This window comes from Rhincodon typus, chromosome 1 (genome assembly GCF_021869965.1).
Source record: "Rhincodon typus isolate 14 chromosome 1, sRhiTyp1.1, whole genome shotgun sequence".
In the NCBI taxonomy this organism is placed as follows: domain Eukaryota; kingdom Metazoa; phylum Chordata; class Chondrichthyes; order Orectolobiformes; family Rhincodontidae; genus Rhincodon; species Rhincodon typus.
Window position 1 is genome coordinate 109,166,989 of NC_063332.1, and position 17,892 is coordinate 109,184,880.

At 39.4% G+C, this 17,892-nt stretch overlaps 1 protein-coding gene across 1 annotated transcript in view; it reads right to left on the minus strand.

Annotated features, from left to right (window-relative positions):
- Positions 1-2,090: 2,090 nt before the first annotated feature.
- Positions 2,091-17,892, minus strand: part of cfap299 (cilia and flagella associated protein 299) — a 508,258-nt gene continuing 492,456 nt past the window's right edge. Inside the window, exons 5-6 of the mRNA XM_048601923.1 lie at positions 8,763-8,892; positions 2,091-2,949 (exon numbers count right to left, since the gene is read on the minus strand). Of these exons, the coding sequence (XP_048457880.1) occupies positions 2,854-2,949; positions 8,763-8,892 (226 nt within the window). The 3' untranslated portion in view covers positions 2,091-2,853. The remainder of the gene's footprint in view (positions 2,950-8,762; positions 8,893-17,892) is intronic.

Consider the following 17,892-nt stretch of genomic DNA (forward strand, 5'->3'; position numbering starts at 1 on the left):
CAATAATATTCCAGAGAATATCTGGGCCAGATACAAACAGTAGTCCAAACACTTGTCCAGGAACAAACTGTTATTGGCCAACCAGTCAAGAGGCAATGCAGTGAAGACTTCATTGGGTTTCTCAGACTCCTAGTGGAATCCAAACACAATAAATCAAGTAAGATCACTTAAATTAGCATAGAAGAGCTGTTTAATTTTGTCAACATAGTAGAAGTGACAAACTTCACAGGACTGATTTGAAATGTTCAATCCTCTGACTTGTAAACCAGAACAGTCAATGTCAATGATAGTGCTGAGGGAGGAGCAACCTTTCGGCAACACAACTCACAGTTTGAATAAGTTTACTTCATCAGTCAAACAAATACAATGGACAGTTGAAGATGTCCATCCTGATCAACATATCCCTCAGTGCAGCCCAAGAGCATCATTTTAAATTATTTTGTTTAAATCTATTAAGTAAAACTTGAACCCGTGACATTTAGACTCGGAAGCCAGTGTGATCCCCACTGAGTCATAGTTAATGCTCCAATCGTATATTCTCCAGCTAACCTGACAAATTCCTATTAGTAACTGATGAATGCATTCATGATTTAACCTCCATGATTATAGTCCAAGATTTTCAGATTATCTGTGTCCATTTACATAAAGAGAAATATACTACCTTCATGAAAAAAACACTTGAATGATAAGAGCTGCCCATCCTTTTCTGATAATCTTGTGGTCGAATTGTGAATTTGTACACAGAATTGGAAATTTGAAGATAGTTTTTTTTATATTCACTGACTTGACATGGAGAGTAATGGATAAGGATGAATAGTAGACATATCATCTCATCACGCAGTTACCAGATAACTTCTGTGTAAAGATAAACAAACTTATGAAAATTAGATTACAGGCTAAATTCTTTTGTATTGTGGGATCTTGTTCACTGCCAGTGTGTATACAGGTTGAAGGCAAAGTTCCCTGCTATAATGCAAAGTACAGAAAAAATTATTCTGTGCTGCTGTGAAATGTATTTGCTACCTTAATATACACTGCAGAGCTATTCTCAAAAGTAATTTGAATCCATTTGCAAATGCAGGCATCATTTGATCAGAACCAGAATGGGAGATTGTGGGATGGTATTTGGGAGGGGCTAATGGGTGTTGATAGCTGTATAAACTACATTGCTGTGTATGAATTACAGTCCTATTGAAAGATTAATGGCTGTTATAATCATGTCCAAGTTAATCAAATATTGTAGCACATAATGAACATTGTATTTGGAATCTGTGTGCCTGAATTTGTTCCCAATTATTTATTTGTCATTGTTAAATACATAGTGTTAATCTACATGACCATTATTTTATATGCAATCATTAGGTTAGCAGTAGAGCAGTGAAGATACTCTAGTTAGTCTAGTGAATATTTATACAGTATGATATAATCTATGAATTGGCACTAATCTGAAATGTACTTCATGGGTGGTCTTGTATAGTGCTTATTCAAAGCAAGATATTCACCAAGATATTCATAAACAGAAGCTTGATTTTGCTAGAGGTGAGGTTTGCTCCAACTGCTGCCTGTCATTGTAAATGAAGCACAGCAGTTCTTTGAAAACTAACAATTCTGATTGTGGTAAAAAGTATTAATATAACATCCTTTAATCCTCAAAATTACTGGAACAATCTAATTTAATGCATTGTACAGGCATAGTAGCCAAACAATATTATAAATGGACAAGATTTACTATGTTCTTCTAGCTATTAGGGGAATACCACACAGGCCAAAACAACTCCAGCAAATCTTTCTCAAATTATGGCATTAAGAATAGTTAGATTTTATCTTTTATCGAATATATATTTTGAACATTTCCTTTTGAAAACATGCCCTGTCTCTACAACATGTGTGATAAGTTTTCAGCCTCATAAATTCAGTAGAAGCTGTTGTTCAAAAAGATTTTAATTTTGATATTAAACTCTCCAATTATCACAGGAAATTAGTGCCATAATTATTACCATTGAAGACTAGGATGCATTATGTATGTTTGATGCAATATGCAAATAAATTCATAGGGCTTAATTCATTTTCTTGGATGCTGTAGTAATCTTTTGAAGTGTATAGAAACCATTAAACTGTCTTTCAAGGTATCACCAAGTTTGTGTAATAATAGTTATGTCAACATTGCAATAAAACCAAGATTTAAACAAATGCAGCATGAATTTAACTACATGGTTCATTAGCATGGCTGAGATCATTTATGTAGGCTTAAACAATGCTGGCCCCACTCTGTGAGTGTTATTTTTAATTACGTTCAACATTCCTGGTATAGTAGCATGATGTAGAGGGATGGATTCATTCACTCTGCTGACTCCATCATTTCAGTCATGCTATGCGAGGCTAAGATGGGGGTTAGTCACTACTTTGTGGAAGTGAGTGATTGGAAAATTGAAGATAAGCCTTCACTTGGCTTTTGTATATTGTGGGCAACCTCTGGGTGGAGCCTGGTCCAAGTATTTTTGGCCGGAGGTGGTGTACAAGACCTAAGCATGATAGAGAGGAAACAAAATCACCTATTACATCATAGCAACCAAAGCTGTAAATCTAGTTGACTTTAGCTGGTTTTTCATTTATTTGTATGGAATAGTTTTAAATGCGAAACAGGTTAATACTCTGAGTAAGAATAGCTTTCAACAGCATCAAGTTAATCCCTTGGAAGCATAAGTAAGATACTTATTAAACGTAAACAAAAGGGGATGGCTGTTTATGAAATTTGTGAAAGTTTAATTATTTGTTAACCACAGTTATTAAACTGTTTAACCATTACTTTGAATGGCAACAAGAACAAGTATTGTGATATTATGCTGTGATTGCTCATGACTTTCTCCTTGTGGTGTGATCATAAATAACCACTTGGACATAAAGATCCGTTTCAATTAAGTTTCGTGTGGTATTATCCCCGGGAGAGACCTGTGGGGAAAAAAAAACTTGTTAAATTATATGAGTGAGGATGTTATTTTGAAATTTAATGTGTCTTTGCTTTGAGCTATTCATCACGCTTTAAAAGGCTGCAGTACGGAGTTCAAAATTGTGCTGAAGCATCCATAGTTGTGCTATCTTTTTGGAGAAAACTGTACTCTGTCAAAGATATTACCAGTTTCTTTAACCGTGTCTCCAAACTGGCAGAACAGCAAGCTTCTAGAAATATTAACCAAGTATATTTGGAATCTAACATGATTGAACATTGCTCTTCTGAAAAATAACATTTTCTTTATTTACTCATGGATGTGGGCATTGCTGGCTATGTCAGCATTTATTGCCAATTACTAATTGCCCTTGAAACACTGAATTTCATGATGGGGGATGGGAGGTGCAGTGTAGGCAGGATTAGACATATTTATAATGCTGTTAGGAATAGAGTTCTTATCCTTTCAGCAACCAGCGTTCAAATTCCATGTTGTCTACATTCATTTCAAATTGTGCAAATCATCGTTTTATCCTGGACCTAGTTGCATTCAGCATTTTCCTCCCTAATATGTGATGTTCCCACCCCTGCTCAATGAGACACACAAATAGTCTTGTGAGTAAAGTGCTTACCTCATGTCAATAGATACCACAGGAAGCGTGGAGAAAGCCAGGAAAAGAAACCTAGTCAGCCATATGACAAAGATTTGGAGACAAACCCTCACAAGGACCACATTAATTAAAATGTACAGGGTCAACTTGAGCTGGCCTACCCTATATAGGGCCTCATTGGTGATTGATGAAGCTCAGCCCAGTTTATCAACAGTCTTTCAAATAATTATGGATCTACTTGACATTGAACCTCATAGTGTATTATCAACAATGTTCTTATTTTAAAGGAGTTTCAATAGTGATAAATCTGTTATTTCTGGGCAGATCCACAGCCAAAACTGAGTTGTATAAATTTACCACTCCATTTATCATGAATTTATCTCAACTTTGCCGTATGCAGCTGTATTCCACAGGATGCTGAAGTAGGTGATAATAGTCCATAATATATCTGACATATTTTGTTGGATTCCGTCTATGTGAATCATTGGAATTCATTGGAGGTGCTGATTCTGAATCTTGTTTGTGTTTTAAATCTAACCAACAGTTTGTTACTTAGTTAGAAATCTGTTTTACTCAATGTGCACATACGATAGTTGAAGAAGAGTACAGAGGAGAATAATTTTGGAGGTGCACATTTCTATTTGCAGTAAATCTTAACATCTGTCACATGGAATATTCCACAACCCAGTTGTAAACTGCTGGTCTCATAAGGACGATTGTTGTAGGAAATGGAAAAAAAATGACATTGACATGGTGAGCTGCTTTTGACTTTTGAGTTAAGACATATTATAAGAAGGACTCTTATATGGAGTAAATTAATTCAGAAAGATCGTGTTCAGAAAGATCGTGTTTATGATTCTTTTTCAAATACAAAATAGAATCAGTCTTTCTCATTCCAAAGTGAAGTATTGGGAATGCTGAAAATCTGAAATAAAAACAGAAGAAACTGTAAAGTTAACAAAGGAAGGAAAGAGAGATGGGTGTTGAGTTTAATTCCATTTATTCAAGGGATACAGACTTCACTAGCAGGGCCTCAATTTATTACCCACCTCTAATTGACTTGAGAAGTTTTTGCTGAGCTGCCTTCTTGAATTGCTGCAGTTCATTTGGTGTAGGTATATCTATACTGCCATTAGGGAGAGAGTACTTGGATTTGACCAAAGACAGTGAAGGATTAATCGTGGAGAAATGTGCAGAGCCAGGCAGACAGAATCCCCATAGAGTTCCAAGGACAGAATCTCCATTCAGAAACTGGAGAATGGTGGATGTTATACCTTTATTTGAAAAACACTGCAAAGACAAACCTACCAACGACAGGCTAGTCAGTTTAGCCTTGTTGGTGGCAGCATGTCAGTAAACAATAATTTGAGTTAATTCAGAAAAGCCAGCATGGATTTGTTGAGGACAAATTGTGTTTTACAAACTTACTTGAGGTTTTTTAACGAGGGAATGGAAAGGATTGATTAGAGTAATGTATTTGAAATTAGTGTATGTGGACTTCCAAAAAACATTTGATAAAGTACTACACAACTGACATGCGAGTGTTGTTACAGCCCATGGTATAAGAGGAATAGTAGCAACTTAGATACAAAATTAGCAAAGTACCAAGAAACAGTGTGGTGGTTAATATTTATTTTTCAGATTGGAAGATGGCTTCTGGTGTCATGCTCCAGTGCTGATGTTAAAACCATTCACTTCCAGGCATATATTCAAAACCCGGAAGTGTTGTGACTGTGTGGAGAATAGTTTAAAACCTCGAATAGATACGGACATTTTGTGGAATGAACAGATAAGTGTTAGACGAAACTTAATGTAGAGAAGTATGAAGTGATCCATCTTGATGGGAAGAATACAGAGAGGTAATTTAAAATAGACAATGCAATTTTCCACGAAGTAGAAAGACCTGAGTGTGTAAGTGCCTGTTCCTCAGCTAGTATTCAGGATCTGGAATGCTCTGTCCATCAATGGTGAGGGTAGGCTCAATCTCAGCATATTATTTGAAAGTGAACTATGCACAGGGCTGTCGAGGGAAGGCAGGGGAATGAATTGCTCCTTCAGAGATCCAGCATAGACACAACAGGCCAAATCATTGTATGCTGTAACTTTTCTATGGTTTTAAATACCTACAAGTCAGACAGCATCTATGTAGACAGGAAGAGTCATTGGCCTGGATACTTGAGAGCCAGTGGAGGTGACAGCAGAGGTGTGTGGGTCCAGAATTTCTCTCTGCTAACTACGGGTGTCAGTTTGCTCGCACCATTCCACACCTGAGGTGTTTTTGATATACCAGAATAGAAAGACTATTGTCTACAAGAATCAGCTTGCCAGTTGAGTTAAATAAGGAGCTTATTAAGGTTCCTAAGGCTTCCTGCCAGTGGTAAGATGTCATGGCAGAGTGAAGACATTGTGCTCCCCTTGAACTGCTTTTGTCAGCTGCACTACCAAATCTCCTCACTCACAGCCAGTTATCATAAGGCCAGGATTATTCAACCTAAAGCTCATGGAATATCTTTATTTTTAGACTTTAAAACAGTTCACAAAATAATATTTATTTAGGACGTGAGAATAAAAATCCCTCTGTCTTATCCTACTGCTTTGCTTGTTAACTTGATGAGTTTGGAAGTGCACTGGCAGAATGTCATTACTTATTGTCCATGGAGATAACACTACGGATACGTGTTAGTAAAGTTATATATATTTCATTAAAGAAAGTCCATCCGCATTTAGAACGGACACACAGTCTTTTGAAATGACTCACACCAATCACATGACTATCATTGTGGATTTCAGCTGGTATTGGGACTGGACTGTTTATTTCGGGAGCAAGTCACAAGAAATTTTTTGGAATTCAATGAACTTTTCTGGGGTAAACTTCAATCCCTTAAGGGTTCTCCTAGAGATTCCTGGCTTATGGCAGACCGATACTGAGAGCCTTACAAGCTAATGCCATCTATAATGCAATGAATGGGCCTATGGCCTGACCAATCCAGCACCTAATATGGACGCATGATGTAGCAATTTTAGGATAGTAGCCATTTTAAATTTTCATCTGTAAAAGACAGGCTGTAAGCAATCTTTTGTTGAGACCATGCCCAGTGAGAACCCTGAGAACCATCTTCAGAGAACAGGCTCTAACTCAAGGAGAAGACCAAAGAGAAAGGCATACAGAAAACAACTGCTGTTCTTCCAAAAAAGTCCAGGAAATCTGCAAGTGCAATAACGATAGAATTGGTCAGGAACAAAGAAGTCCTCTATCTGTTCCAAATCTTTCTGACTTACTGAGTCAACCTGTGCAGACAAACTTTGCACCTATTTGAATATCTAAGCCATTGTAATCAATTTTGATTTTAAGATTTCCAACCTATTCACTTTCAGCAAGTGAATCTTCAGTAAGCAACAGGCTTGAAATGATCACAGAGACTGATCATACTTTTATCTTTAAAATTATTTTTCACCCTTGCCTACTAAGTTTTGCACCTGTATTTTACCTAGTGACTTTGCCATTTTTTACTTCAATAACATCTAGCAATAGTTGTGTAGCCTTTGATCTTTAAAGCATAAAACTGTTGTAAACAAAAATAAAATGATGCTGCTGGTTAGGTTTTACATTGAAACACGTGAAAGGTAAATATGGACTAAACAAATTATACAAATTTCTAGTTACCAGCACTCTGAGGACACAGTGGTGTGATTATGTCATTTATATCGCTTCATATTGCCAGTAATTGGTATTACTAAAGTTTAATGAAACTCAATATCTGATCATAACAGATGTCCTTGCAAAAACATTTATATTTAATTAAAGAGCAAAAATAACTTGCAGATACTAGAATTCTGAAAATTAGAAAATGCTGAAAACTGAAAGTTTGGGTTGAATTTTTCTGTTGTGTATCAAGTGCTGTCAACAGGCCCACCTGGGGGAGCGGAGTCTCTGGGATTTTGTCAGCAGTGGCCGATTAATTGCCAACCTCTGGGGCAATGGTTGGCCAGTCTCCAGAGGAGCCTTTAGCTCAGTAACCTCAGGTGTCACAATTTTGAGTGCTTTTGAAGACCAGATACAGTAAAACTGCCGTTTGCATCTCTGCCGTTTGATGATTCACTTATCTACACAATACTTACCACAGTGAATCTAATTCTCACTTATCTACGACATTTAAAAAAAAGAAAAAACTCACTTCCTGGAGTAAAAGTATGTACTGTATATGTATTGTTCTGTGCAGTCTGCCTTGTTGGTTGTTTGCAAACATCACCAATCAGGCATTCTCTGGAAATGTACCCCCACGAACAGTAAGTCTTTAATTTTGAACAGCTAGCTCCAGGCAGTCATACACTAGCAATTGGGGTTGGGTGGATGGTAATTGTGGTGCACGAGTGGTGAGTTAGGTATGAAGGGGGCTAGCTACTGCTGCCATGGGTGACAATCAAGGAGGGAAATGTCCTAAAACCTGACGGTTATTTGGCATTCTTTGTTCTCTGCAGTGGTGCCTCCTGATGCTGGGAGTGTCTCTAGAGGTCAGAATGAACAATTCTGATGAAATAAAAGCACTTTAACCAGGGGTAAAGAGTTTTGGTGGGGTGCTTCTTGTGACAGCCAAAATAAAGGACAGTCCCTTAAAATATTGAAGTTGATCACTGTGGCAGGGAGGGAATTTGTCATTATGTGTCTTGGAAGGATGGCTGTCCTATTAACTTTTTTAATGCTGACAGTATCTTATACCAAAGAGACACCATTGAACCCTTCCCAACACCTTACCTCCCCGCCATATGGCCTTTCCACTTACTAGTCTGTTACCATACGGCTGAGGTAAGTAAGTACAGTTGCCGTAGCTCCATAGGACTAACCCCTCATTAAAATGAGCATCTGGTGGTAAGCTTAACTTGATGATCATCATACCTAACAAGGCAGGACCTTCACGATGATCTCAGCTAGCACAGGAATTGAACCTGGCATCACACTGCACTGAAAATCAGCCTTATAGCCAACTGAGCTAACCGACCCTGCATGGGAAATTCAACCCATTAATTCTTCAGTTCGTTCCATAGATGCTAACTATCGAGCTGGGTATTTTTAGCATTTTTTGTTTTGTCTCTTCTATATTTAAGTTCTGTTCTATTTGGATTACCAGAATATTATTTATGCTTCAGAAAAAGAAAGTACAAGATTTGTGACGGATTGGAGAAGAACAGGAAAAAAAACAAACTTTTACCTTTGGATCCACGTGTACTATTTTTCGATCTCTTTTGTTTTTGAAAAGGAGTCCAGAGGCATTATCTGTGACTACGTGGTAAGACGGACTGGAATTGCATGTGCAGGTCTGAGTGTCCCAATTGTAGAAGCTGCCAGAAAATGAGCAGAAATAAGTATGTCGAGGTACAATTAATTATTCAAGTATTTCTTAATCCATGAAAGAAAAAGTCTAGAATGAAGAACCTACTGTTGACTGAAACCATTGCCAATTGTTGGAAAATGCCATCTGATTCACTAATGTCCTTAGGGAAGGAAATCTGCCATCCTTACCTGGTTCTGGTCTGCATGTGACTGCGGAAGCACAGCAATGAGGTTGACTCTACGTTGCCCTCTGAAATGGCATAGCAAACTACTCAGTTAGCAAACTACTCAGTTCAAGTGTGGCTAGGGCCAGGCAATAAATGCTGGAGAGCCAGTGACGCCTACATCTCACAAGTGAATAACAAAAAATGAAAATTGGACAGTGGAAATATTCCTTCTTAAGACTTTAACGTGATGGTTTATTGTTTGATAAATCCTGACATTGTAGTTTTTTTTGCTACGTAGTGTGTGTACACAAGAGGGAGAAAGCAAGGGATTATTATGAAAGCACAGCTTTCCTAATATTCATGATATTAACGTAAAAGCAAATTACAGTGGTTGTGATCTGAAAAGTTTTGGACAAGCATTCAGATCTGCAGCATCAGTAGGGAGACAGAAACAGAGTTAATAGTAATACTGTTTCTCTCTCTACAGATGCTGTCAAATCTGCTGAGTTTGTCCAGCTCTTTGTTTTTATTTCATGATATTAATGTCAGCCTTCTAATAAAATGCCAAGGGCCTCACTGCCAATGTGACTGAACAGCTGCAACAGCAGTAATGGGACAGCAAACTTGGACTGAACAGATTCTTTCATCCAAGATCATTGTTGATGTCTTTAACATATTTATGTTTTGGTGTGAGACAATGCCTCAGGTATGTGACTGAAAATTTCGTACCTAGAGTTGTGCAACATTGACAACTCTTGAGTTCCAGGAATAAATACTTGTTGGCCCTTTGGTTGAGTAACGTTTGCTGAATAAAAATTTCAGGAACCAAAACTACCTTAAAAAGAAATTAATACTGCACTGGAACTAATTAGAGGTGCCTGCATCTTATTAAATCCGACCTCAAAATAACATAAAGGACGTCATTCCTATTCTGTACTTTACCAAGAACTTCAACTCAGTGCTTATTTTGCTGAATGTTTATGGCTTGGGCTTTGGCCAGAACAAATGTTTTGTGCCAATTGAGTAACGCGCCCCAGCAGTTAAATAAAGATTTAGTTTTTATTGCCTAAAAGAAATGTTGTATCAATTAAAAAGCTTCTGGAGCTATTTGCTTTATTATGCTCAAAGTACAACTGAGTTCATGATCACATCCGGTGATGCCAGATGCTGGAATGACATGACACCACTGTTCTTTCAAAGAAGACTGCTGTTCTTAGCAGGATATATGAGCTAGGAAAAGTATCCTTCTGAAAATTGAATTGGTGTTACAAGTCTCAGTACATAAATGTCTGTCTATTGCAATATAAATTAATGATGATTCTGTAAAAGTAACTGTGCTACTGCATATTTGTTATTGTAACCAGTTGGATCACTTTGAGGAAGGAAATCTACAATCCTTATCCAGTGTGGCCCAAATGTCTTTAGTCCTACACTAATGTGGCTGGCTAACTCTTAACCAAACTAAGAAGGTAACTAGGGGATAGTAATTCAACTGTGACCTTCACAGCAAACTAACACATGTGCCGAGACTGGTATGCACAAGAGTGTTCAGTTCCACTGGTCCAATCTTGTAGAGTAGAAAATGATTTTGTAAACCCCTATTCTTGTGTATTCTTTTCAGAGGAAAATACCAAGATGTGTCTGCAGTTTAGGACATAATCCACAGAGGGTGATTTCCTGTTGAGCAGGAGGTTGTCAGCCCATCATTATCTTTGGAATCACAAGAGAATCTTAGTCATTCTATTTGAAATTCCTTTAATGCTTTTAAAGCGTTACATTCCATTGGTCTCACAGTATTCTTTACACCTACTGTTATACTATCTTTAGCAGTCCTCTTTTTAAAGAGAAATTTTGGAATTAAGGGCTAAAAATATTCACTGTCACTTGGGGTTCTGACCCATTGTTGTAACACTGAAAAATGAAAAGATCTCAATCATCATCAGAAACAATATAAATTTTGCTTGAACTTGTCAAATCTTGAATTTTACAAACAATAATAAAAGTAACAAGTTCAGAAGTGAAGAGTATGAAGAATAGATAGGAGAAACTATTTACATTAGAAGTAAAGTTAGTTACCAGAGGACAGATTTAAAATAATTGGCCCCTTGGCGCTGAATGATGAACCTTTTAGTTTATCTGAATAGCTCAGAATTGTAATGAGAATAATTGTTAGTCCATCAGTGTCACTGTTATAATGGAAGAAATTTGACAGCATCATTTGAGGCTGGATTTTCAGTCGGTATTTTGAAAGCCAAAGTTGGAATCAATTCTAGCTCTTTGCCTTGACCAGCAAGTTCCAGCTGCATCCAGCTAGAATTCTAAAGAGCAAAGCCAGTTAATGGCAAAGAGCAGGCTCAGCCAGGGTGACCAACTGATCTCAATTCTATGTTGTGTGATTGGGGCTCTTGATTTTCGCTTGATGAACAGCAAGCATCTGTGCATGCTGTTCACTCTGTGATCAGCACTTCTGGTTTGGACAGCATTCCTTCCTGTTACCATGGTGTATACAGCAATCTCCACTTCCCCTATTCCAAGATGTGAATGACATACTCTTGCCTTTTTATTGTCTGAGTAGAGCCACTGTGCCCCCCCCCCCCCCCCTTCCCCCACCCCCCCCACCCGACAACCACAAACAATACCACCCATTGCTCACCCAGGGCTCCCCATTCAGTTAAGGTGGGCTACACATTCTGGAGGGACTCCCGCATGGCTGTCAAGCACTGCCACATTGACAGACCCACCTGCTGCAGAGAGAGATGGTGCTTCAATAAGGAGATGTTTTTGGAAGTAGATGTCAGCATTTTGTTTATTTAGAAATAGCACAGTTCCCAGGTAATGACCATGGAGAGGCAATCACAGCCATTTATAGTCAGCAATTGTGGCCCAGTGGTATGACCAGTTTTGGTGAGTGGTGTTCTTCAGTGATGAAGCATCAATTTCAACTTTTGATGACATGAGCCCACTAAGGTTTTCTGGTCACTGTCAAAGCTTGTCTGCGTCGCTGAATGGGAATAACAATGAACAAAGGAATGGGGCTTACTATGGGCCTAATTTCCTGATGATGGTTACCTGCCACAGTTGTTTTGGTAGCCGTTCTAACTTCTACCTGGCCTCTTCCAAAATGAGGCCATTGGGATCATGGCTCCATACTGGCACAATGGCTATTAACATGAAATTGTGGACCCACCCATCAACCTTCTTTTAATACCCAGAACATGGAGCCCACACATCTCTCGTTAAAGTGGGGAAAATTGAAAAAAAATTGCTATCAGAGCGAACTTGTCTGTCCCATAGTAAGCACGGTTGCAGTCTTTGCTGACAGATTTGGCATTAACATGACTATTATCGCATAATTTTTCTGTACCTTTCCCATAAGTTCTACACCAAAAGCAGTTGAAAAAGTTAGCATGTATTCAAGTGAAAATGAGTTCTCAACAGCTTGATATACGACAGTTACTTCTGAACAGCCTCTCTGTGCCTGAAAAGTTAATAAATTGAGAGTTTCATTCTTTCAATGAAATTAGTGTTGAATTTTTTAAAAAAATCCACTTTTTAATGTTTCTGTCTGTCTTTCATCTCTTGTCCTTAACTCTATGTGCGTTCCCAATCTTTATTTTACATTCTGTCTTATCATGAAACTCTAATTTGTATTTCCTGCTTTGATACTTTTTAGATTTGAGTCCGTGTGTGAAGATTTTTCAACCTGATTAAAGTATATTTGAATGTTTTAAAGCAGTAAAAGTGTAATCAAATATGAGTATTTGTTGTTTGGCTGAACAGCATCCCTTTGCTTTTCCTGTATAAACATTCTCTAGCTCTCCTGTAAAGGGCATTGTGCTGGTAAAGATGCCAGCTTATACGCAATTTCTGCTGCCAGGCGCAGAAGAAATCTGTGGCCAGTTGTCGGAGAGATGAATGGCCAATGCTATTGAGAGCACTGAAATAACGCCACAGAGGCCAGTATCCCATCACCAAGTCACTCTTAAACGTAGAGAGTCATTGACACTGGTCCAACTCCCTCAGAGCCAGCTCTCAGAGTGAACAGGATGTCTGACACTCCTGTTGTTATCTCTCAGCCAGGGCACCCTGATTGGACCAGATTAACAGCCCCAATCAGGGAACTTATTCTTTGAGGTCCATTTGGCTGTTGTCATTGCAATCACTACAAGCACAATCTGTGTTGTTTATATTTAGCTTTTATAGAATTAAAAATATAAGTAGTGGTAATGTGCAATAAAGTGATTAGTATCTAAATTGAAAGATAGTTTAACATTTTGAGCAAGACCTTTCCGCCACTGGAACACTAGCTGATGATTGCACTTGCCATGTTTTCATTCAGATGCTGAATGAACTGCTGTGTATGTTCAGTATTTCTACTTTTGTTTCAAACTTCCAGTTTTGTCCTCTATTTTTTAAGAACTACAATAAGTGCTTAAGAAAAACATATATTTGGACACAGGAACAAAAATGTAGAAGATGCTGAGGAATCTTGCTCAAACGTGGCAGTTGGGTGACTATCGAAAGTATGTTCTGCATTGCAAGCGAATCATTTTATGTTTGGACCTTAATTTTGCATCAAAGTGTTATGCTTAGACTAAGAATTCTGCATAATGGGACTGAGCAGAATGTGGCTTGGATCACTGGAAGTCTGATCTTGAATTAGGTATGACTTTATTGGGAGAATGTTTCTTTCACTATAATACTGAAATAGAAATGAGAGTTATTGATACTCCTAGGTTTCAGAATGGCAGTAGACTATTTTTATGGCTAACCGAACAATGAATCATCCCTATCCAGGTTTTTTTGTGGCAGATTTTCCAACATAATGCTTACAATTGTCTGAGCAGATAATGGAGCCCATCTCGTTTTCCATTGATTCATTTACATTCTCCATGGCAGACGTTCAACATTCCTTGTCTGAGATTTCTCTGTGTGCTTTTACTGGATAACTAAGTGTTAAAAAGCAAAAGTGCTCAACAGTTTGAGAGTAGCATGGTAAGGAAAACCTGCAACAGTTTGAAACATTGAAAAAGACCTGTAATTGTTCTTTTTTAAGCATATTTGCAAATAACGTTGAAGAGTTTGCATCAGTTGTAAAGGGCTCAAGTGTAATTTTATAGGAGAAGCAATATTCGTTCATATGATCTAGTGACCCTTAACCTGGAAGCAGTATCAACAGGGACAGAAGTTAAGATTTGGAAGCCATGAGATTGGACGCAAAGATGTTCTGCACCAGAGGTAAAGAGAAAACAAGTGAATAAACTATTGTTGTAAATGCACAAAACAGCTCCCCAGCAGAAGAGACATAAAGAAGACAGATGAAAAAACTTCCCCTTCAACTCCCCTCTCCCACTCCTTGGACGACATGTCCCTCCTGGGTCTCCTCCAGTGCCACAACGATGCCACCCGAAGGTTGCAGGAACAGCACCTCAGTGTTTGCTTGGGAACCCTGCAGCCCAATGGTATCAATGTGGACTTCACAAGCTTCAAAATCTCCCCTCCCCCGACCACATCCCAAAACCAGCCCAGCTTGTCCCCGCCTCCTTGACCTGTCCGTCCTCCCTGGACTGACCTGTCCCCCCTCCCTGGACTGACCTGTCCCCACCCTAACTCCCCACCTACACTCACCTTTACTGGCTCCATCCCCGCCTCTTTGACCTGTCTGTCTCCTCTCCACCTATCTACTCCTTTATCCATCTTCCATCCTCTCTCTCTATTTATTTCAGAATCCCCTTCCCCTCCCCCATTTCTGACGAAGGGTCCAGACTCAAAACGTCAGCTTTCCTGCTCCTCTGATGCTGCTTGACCTGTATTTGTGTGAGGAGAAACCAAGAACGGTTTTCAATGAAAAGGTTAGTTTTCCATTTTGGCAGAATGATGAAATGAAGAATTCCAGTAGTTCTTAGGGAAATAATGTATATGAGCAAGCTAAAAGAAAAGGTACTAAGATAGCATCAGACTGGTGTGATTAGAGTGAGGGTGGATTCATAGATGTGTGCCTTGTTGATGCTAACTTTATTCTGGAACCTCAGATGGAGTACAGTTGCTGGTAAACATGCCCTGAGGGCTAGAGCGATTGAATGGGAAACTGAGAGATCTTGTGTATCGGGGGATGGGCAACCTAACTTCAGAATTTCCTGTGGTGACACATTTGTGTGCGGAATGATATGAGTGGTTGTGGTTGTGTAAAACTTGTCTTTGTTGTTTTGACTATTTGAAATGAAATTGATCCTTTAATTTTAAGTATTATTTACTTGTCAATTCATGTTTAATTTACATTGATTCTGACAGGTATTAAACGAGAGTTATGAAAATAAATTTTGTTGGTAATTTCTTCATTTGGGAGTCATTTGGTACGTTATTTTTTATTTACAATTTCCTCCCAGGAATTGTAGCAGCTGTGTTTTATACTAGGATTTAGAAATGCTGATTGCACTTTTATACCTTGCTAAACTTTTATTCTTCATGATCCTCATTACTGTATGTTAGCAGATTGTCTAAAATAGGTAAAATCACAGTTGAGTGTTCATTTTTTTTCTGACATGCATGTGCGTGCTTTCCAACACCTAGTCTAGTAACACTTAGTCTGACTGTAGCTCCAATACTACTGTTTGACTGACGCAGTATAGCTAACTGAACTTAGGATCTCGAAAGTCTTCTCAATATTATAATATCCTTCACAGATTTATCAATTTTAACAATTTCCACAGAGAATATATAATTTGTATCAGTTAAACCAGAAATTCAAGCTCAATACGATTATACCACCAAAAGACTTTATCTCAAAATTGGAGTTGAGTAGGTAGGGACTGAAGCGGTCAATAATTCCTCATCACCTGACATGGTACAGTGAAACCTTTTGATTTCTGGACTTCCTTTGCATACCGTTAGTCAATTTCCTGTCTTTTACTGTCAAGTGGTAATGTACTAGCAAGCGGGAGCACAATAATTTAAGGGGAGGAGATCCTTCTACAGGAAGGATCCTTCTACGTGTTAAGTGGGCAAAGTACCAGTTTATAGTGTTATGATGCAGAGACAGACAGCTGAACCAAATCAACCTTTCGACCTTTGTATTCACAACACAGTAAAATCAAAATCTTCAAAGACCCTCAAAACTGAACCCAATGGTTCCTAAGAGGCTTTCTTGAATAACCAATGCAAGATTTTGAGAGGCGGCTCAGGAAATTTGGCATGTCCATAAGATCCCTCACCAACTTCTACAGATGCACCATTGAAAGCATACTGTCCGGGTGCATAACGGCCTGGTTTGGCAACTGCTCTGCCCAGGACCATAAGAAACGACAGAAGGTTGTATGCGTAGCCCAGACCATCATGGAAGCCAACCTTCCATCTGTGGACTCTATTCACATGGCTCGCTGCCACGGAAAGGCGGCCAACATCATCAAAGACCCATTGCACCCTGATAATGACCTCCTACAGCTTCTTTTGTCAGGCAGAATATAAAGAAGCCTGAACACATGCACCAGCAGGTTCAGGAACAGCTTCTTTCTGGTGTTATCAGACTGTTGAATGGACTCCAGCCTCAAATAATGTAACCTGCAATTTAACCTGTATGCCTCTAAGTCTTTTTGATCTTTACCTCCTTTGCTTGCTGTGATCTGCCTGTACCGCTCGTAAACAAAGCTTTTCACTGTATTTCGGTACGTGACAATAAAATGAATGAACGAATCAATTCTGAACACCGATATTTAGCTTAAATAATAGACTCAGCAATTTATTAACAATACAATAATTTTAATACAGCAAAATTAAACAACAACGATATCTAATTGGTCTATCCTGTAAACCCAAAAAGCCTTTATTTTCAGCCCATTTCACACACAAGACAGACACTCAAACATAGTTGAGGGATGTATGAAAGAAAGTAACAAAACTGGTTAGATGACTTAAATGGTTTTCATGACATGTTGTTCCACAGGCATAGATGATGGGTTTCATGGTTGATTTTCTGAAGTTTTCAATCTGGCTGAACTATACCGCTCATGCTTGGACATTGAACAGCTTTTCCGCCGCCTCCACCTTCGCACTTACTTCTTTACCCGTGAGCCTAACACTCCCCCTACTGACCCCTTCTCCCGCCTGCAACACACCCCCTCCACCTGGACACCACCCCAAGGCCTCCCTCGACCCCTTCATCTTCGACTGCCGTCGTGACATCAATCACCTCAACCTTTCCACGCTTCTCACCCACTCCAACCTCTCCCCCGCAAAACGTGCAGTCCTCCGCTCCAATCCCAACCTGACCATAAAACCCGCGGACAAGGGAGGCGCAGTTGTAGTATGGCGCACTGACCTCTACATTACCGAGGCCAGGCGCCAGCTCTCCGAAACCACCTCCTACCGCCCCCTTGATCATGACCCCACCCCCGACCACCAAACCATCATCTCCCAAACCATCCACAACCTCATCACCACAGGTGACCTCCCACCCACAGCCTCCAACCTCATCGTTCCCCAACCCCGCACCACCCGCTTCTATCTCCTTCCCAAAATCCACAAACCTGACTGCCCTGGTCGACCCATTGTCTCCGCCAGCTCCTGCCACACTGAACTTATCTCCACCTATCTCGACTCCATTTTCTCCCCCTTGGTCCAGGAACTCCCTACCTACGTCCGTGACACCACCCACGCCCTCCATCTCCTCCAAAACTTCCAATTCCCTGGTCCCCAACACCTCATCTTTACCATGGACGTCCAGTCCCTATACACCTGCATTCCCCGTGCAGATGCCCTAAAGGCCCTCTGCTTCTTCCTGTCCCACAGGCCCGACCAGTCCCCCTCCACTGACACCCTCATCCGCTTAGCCGAACTCGTCCTCAC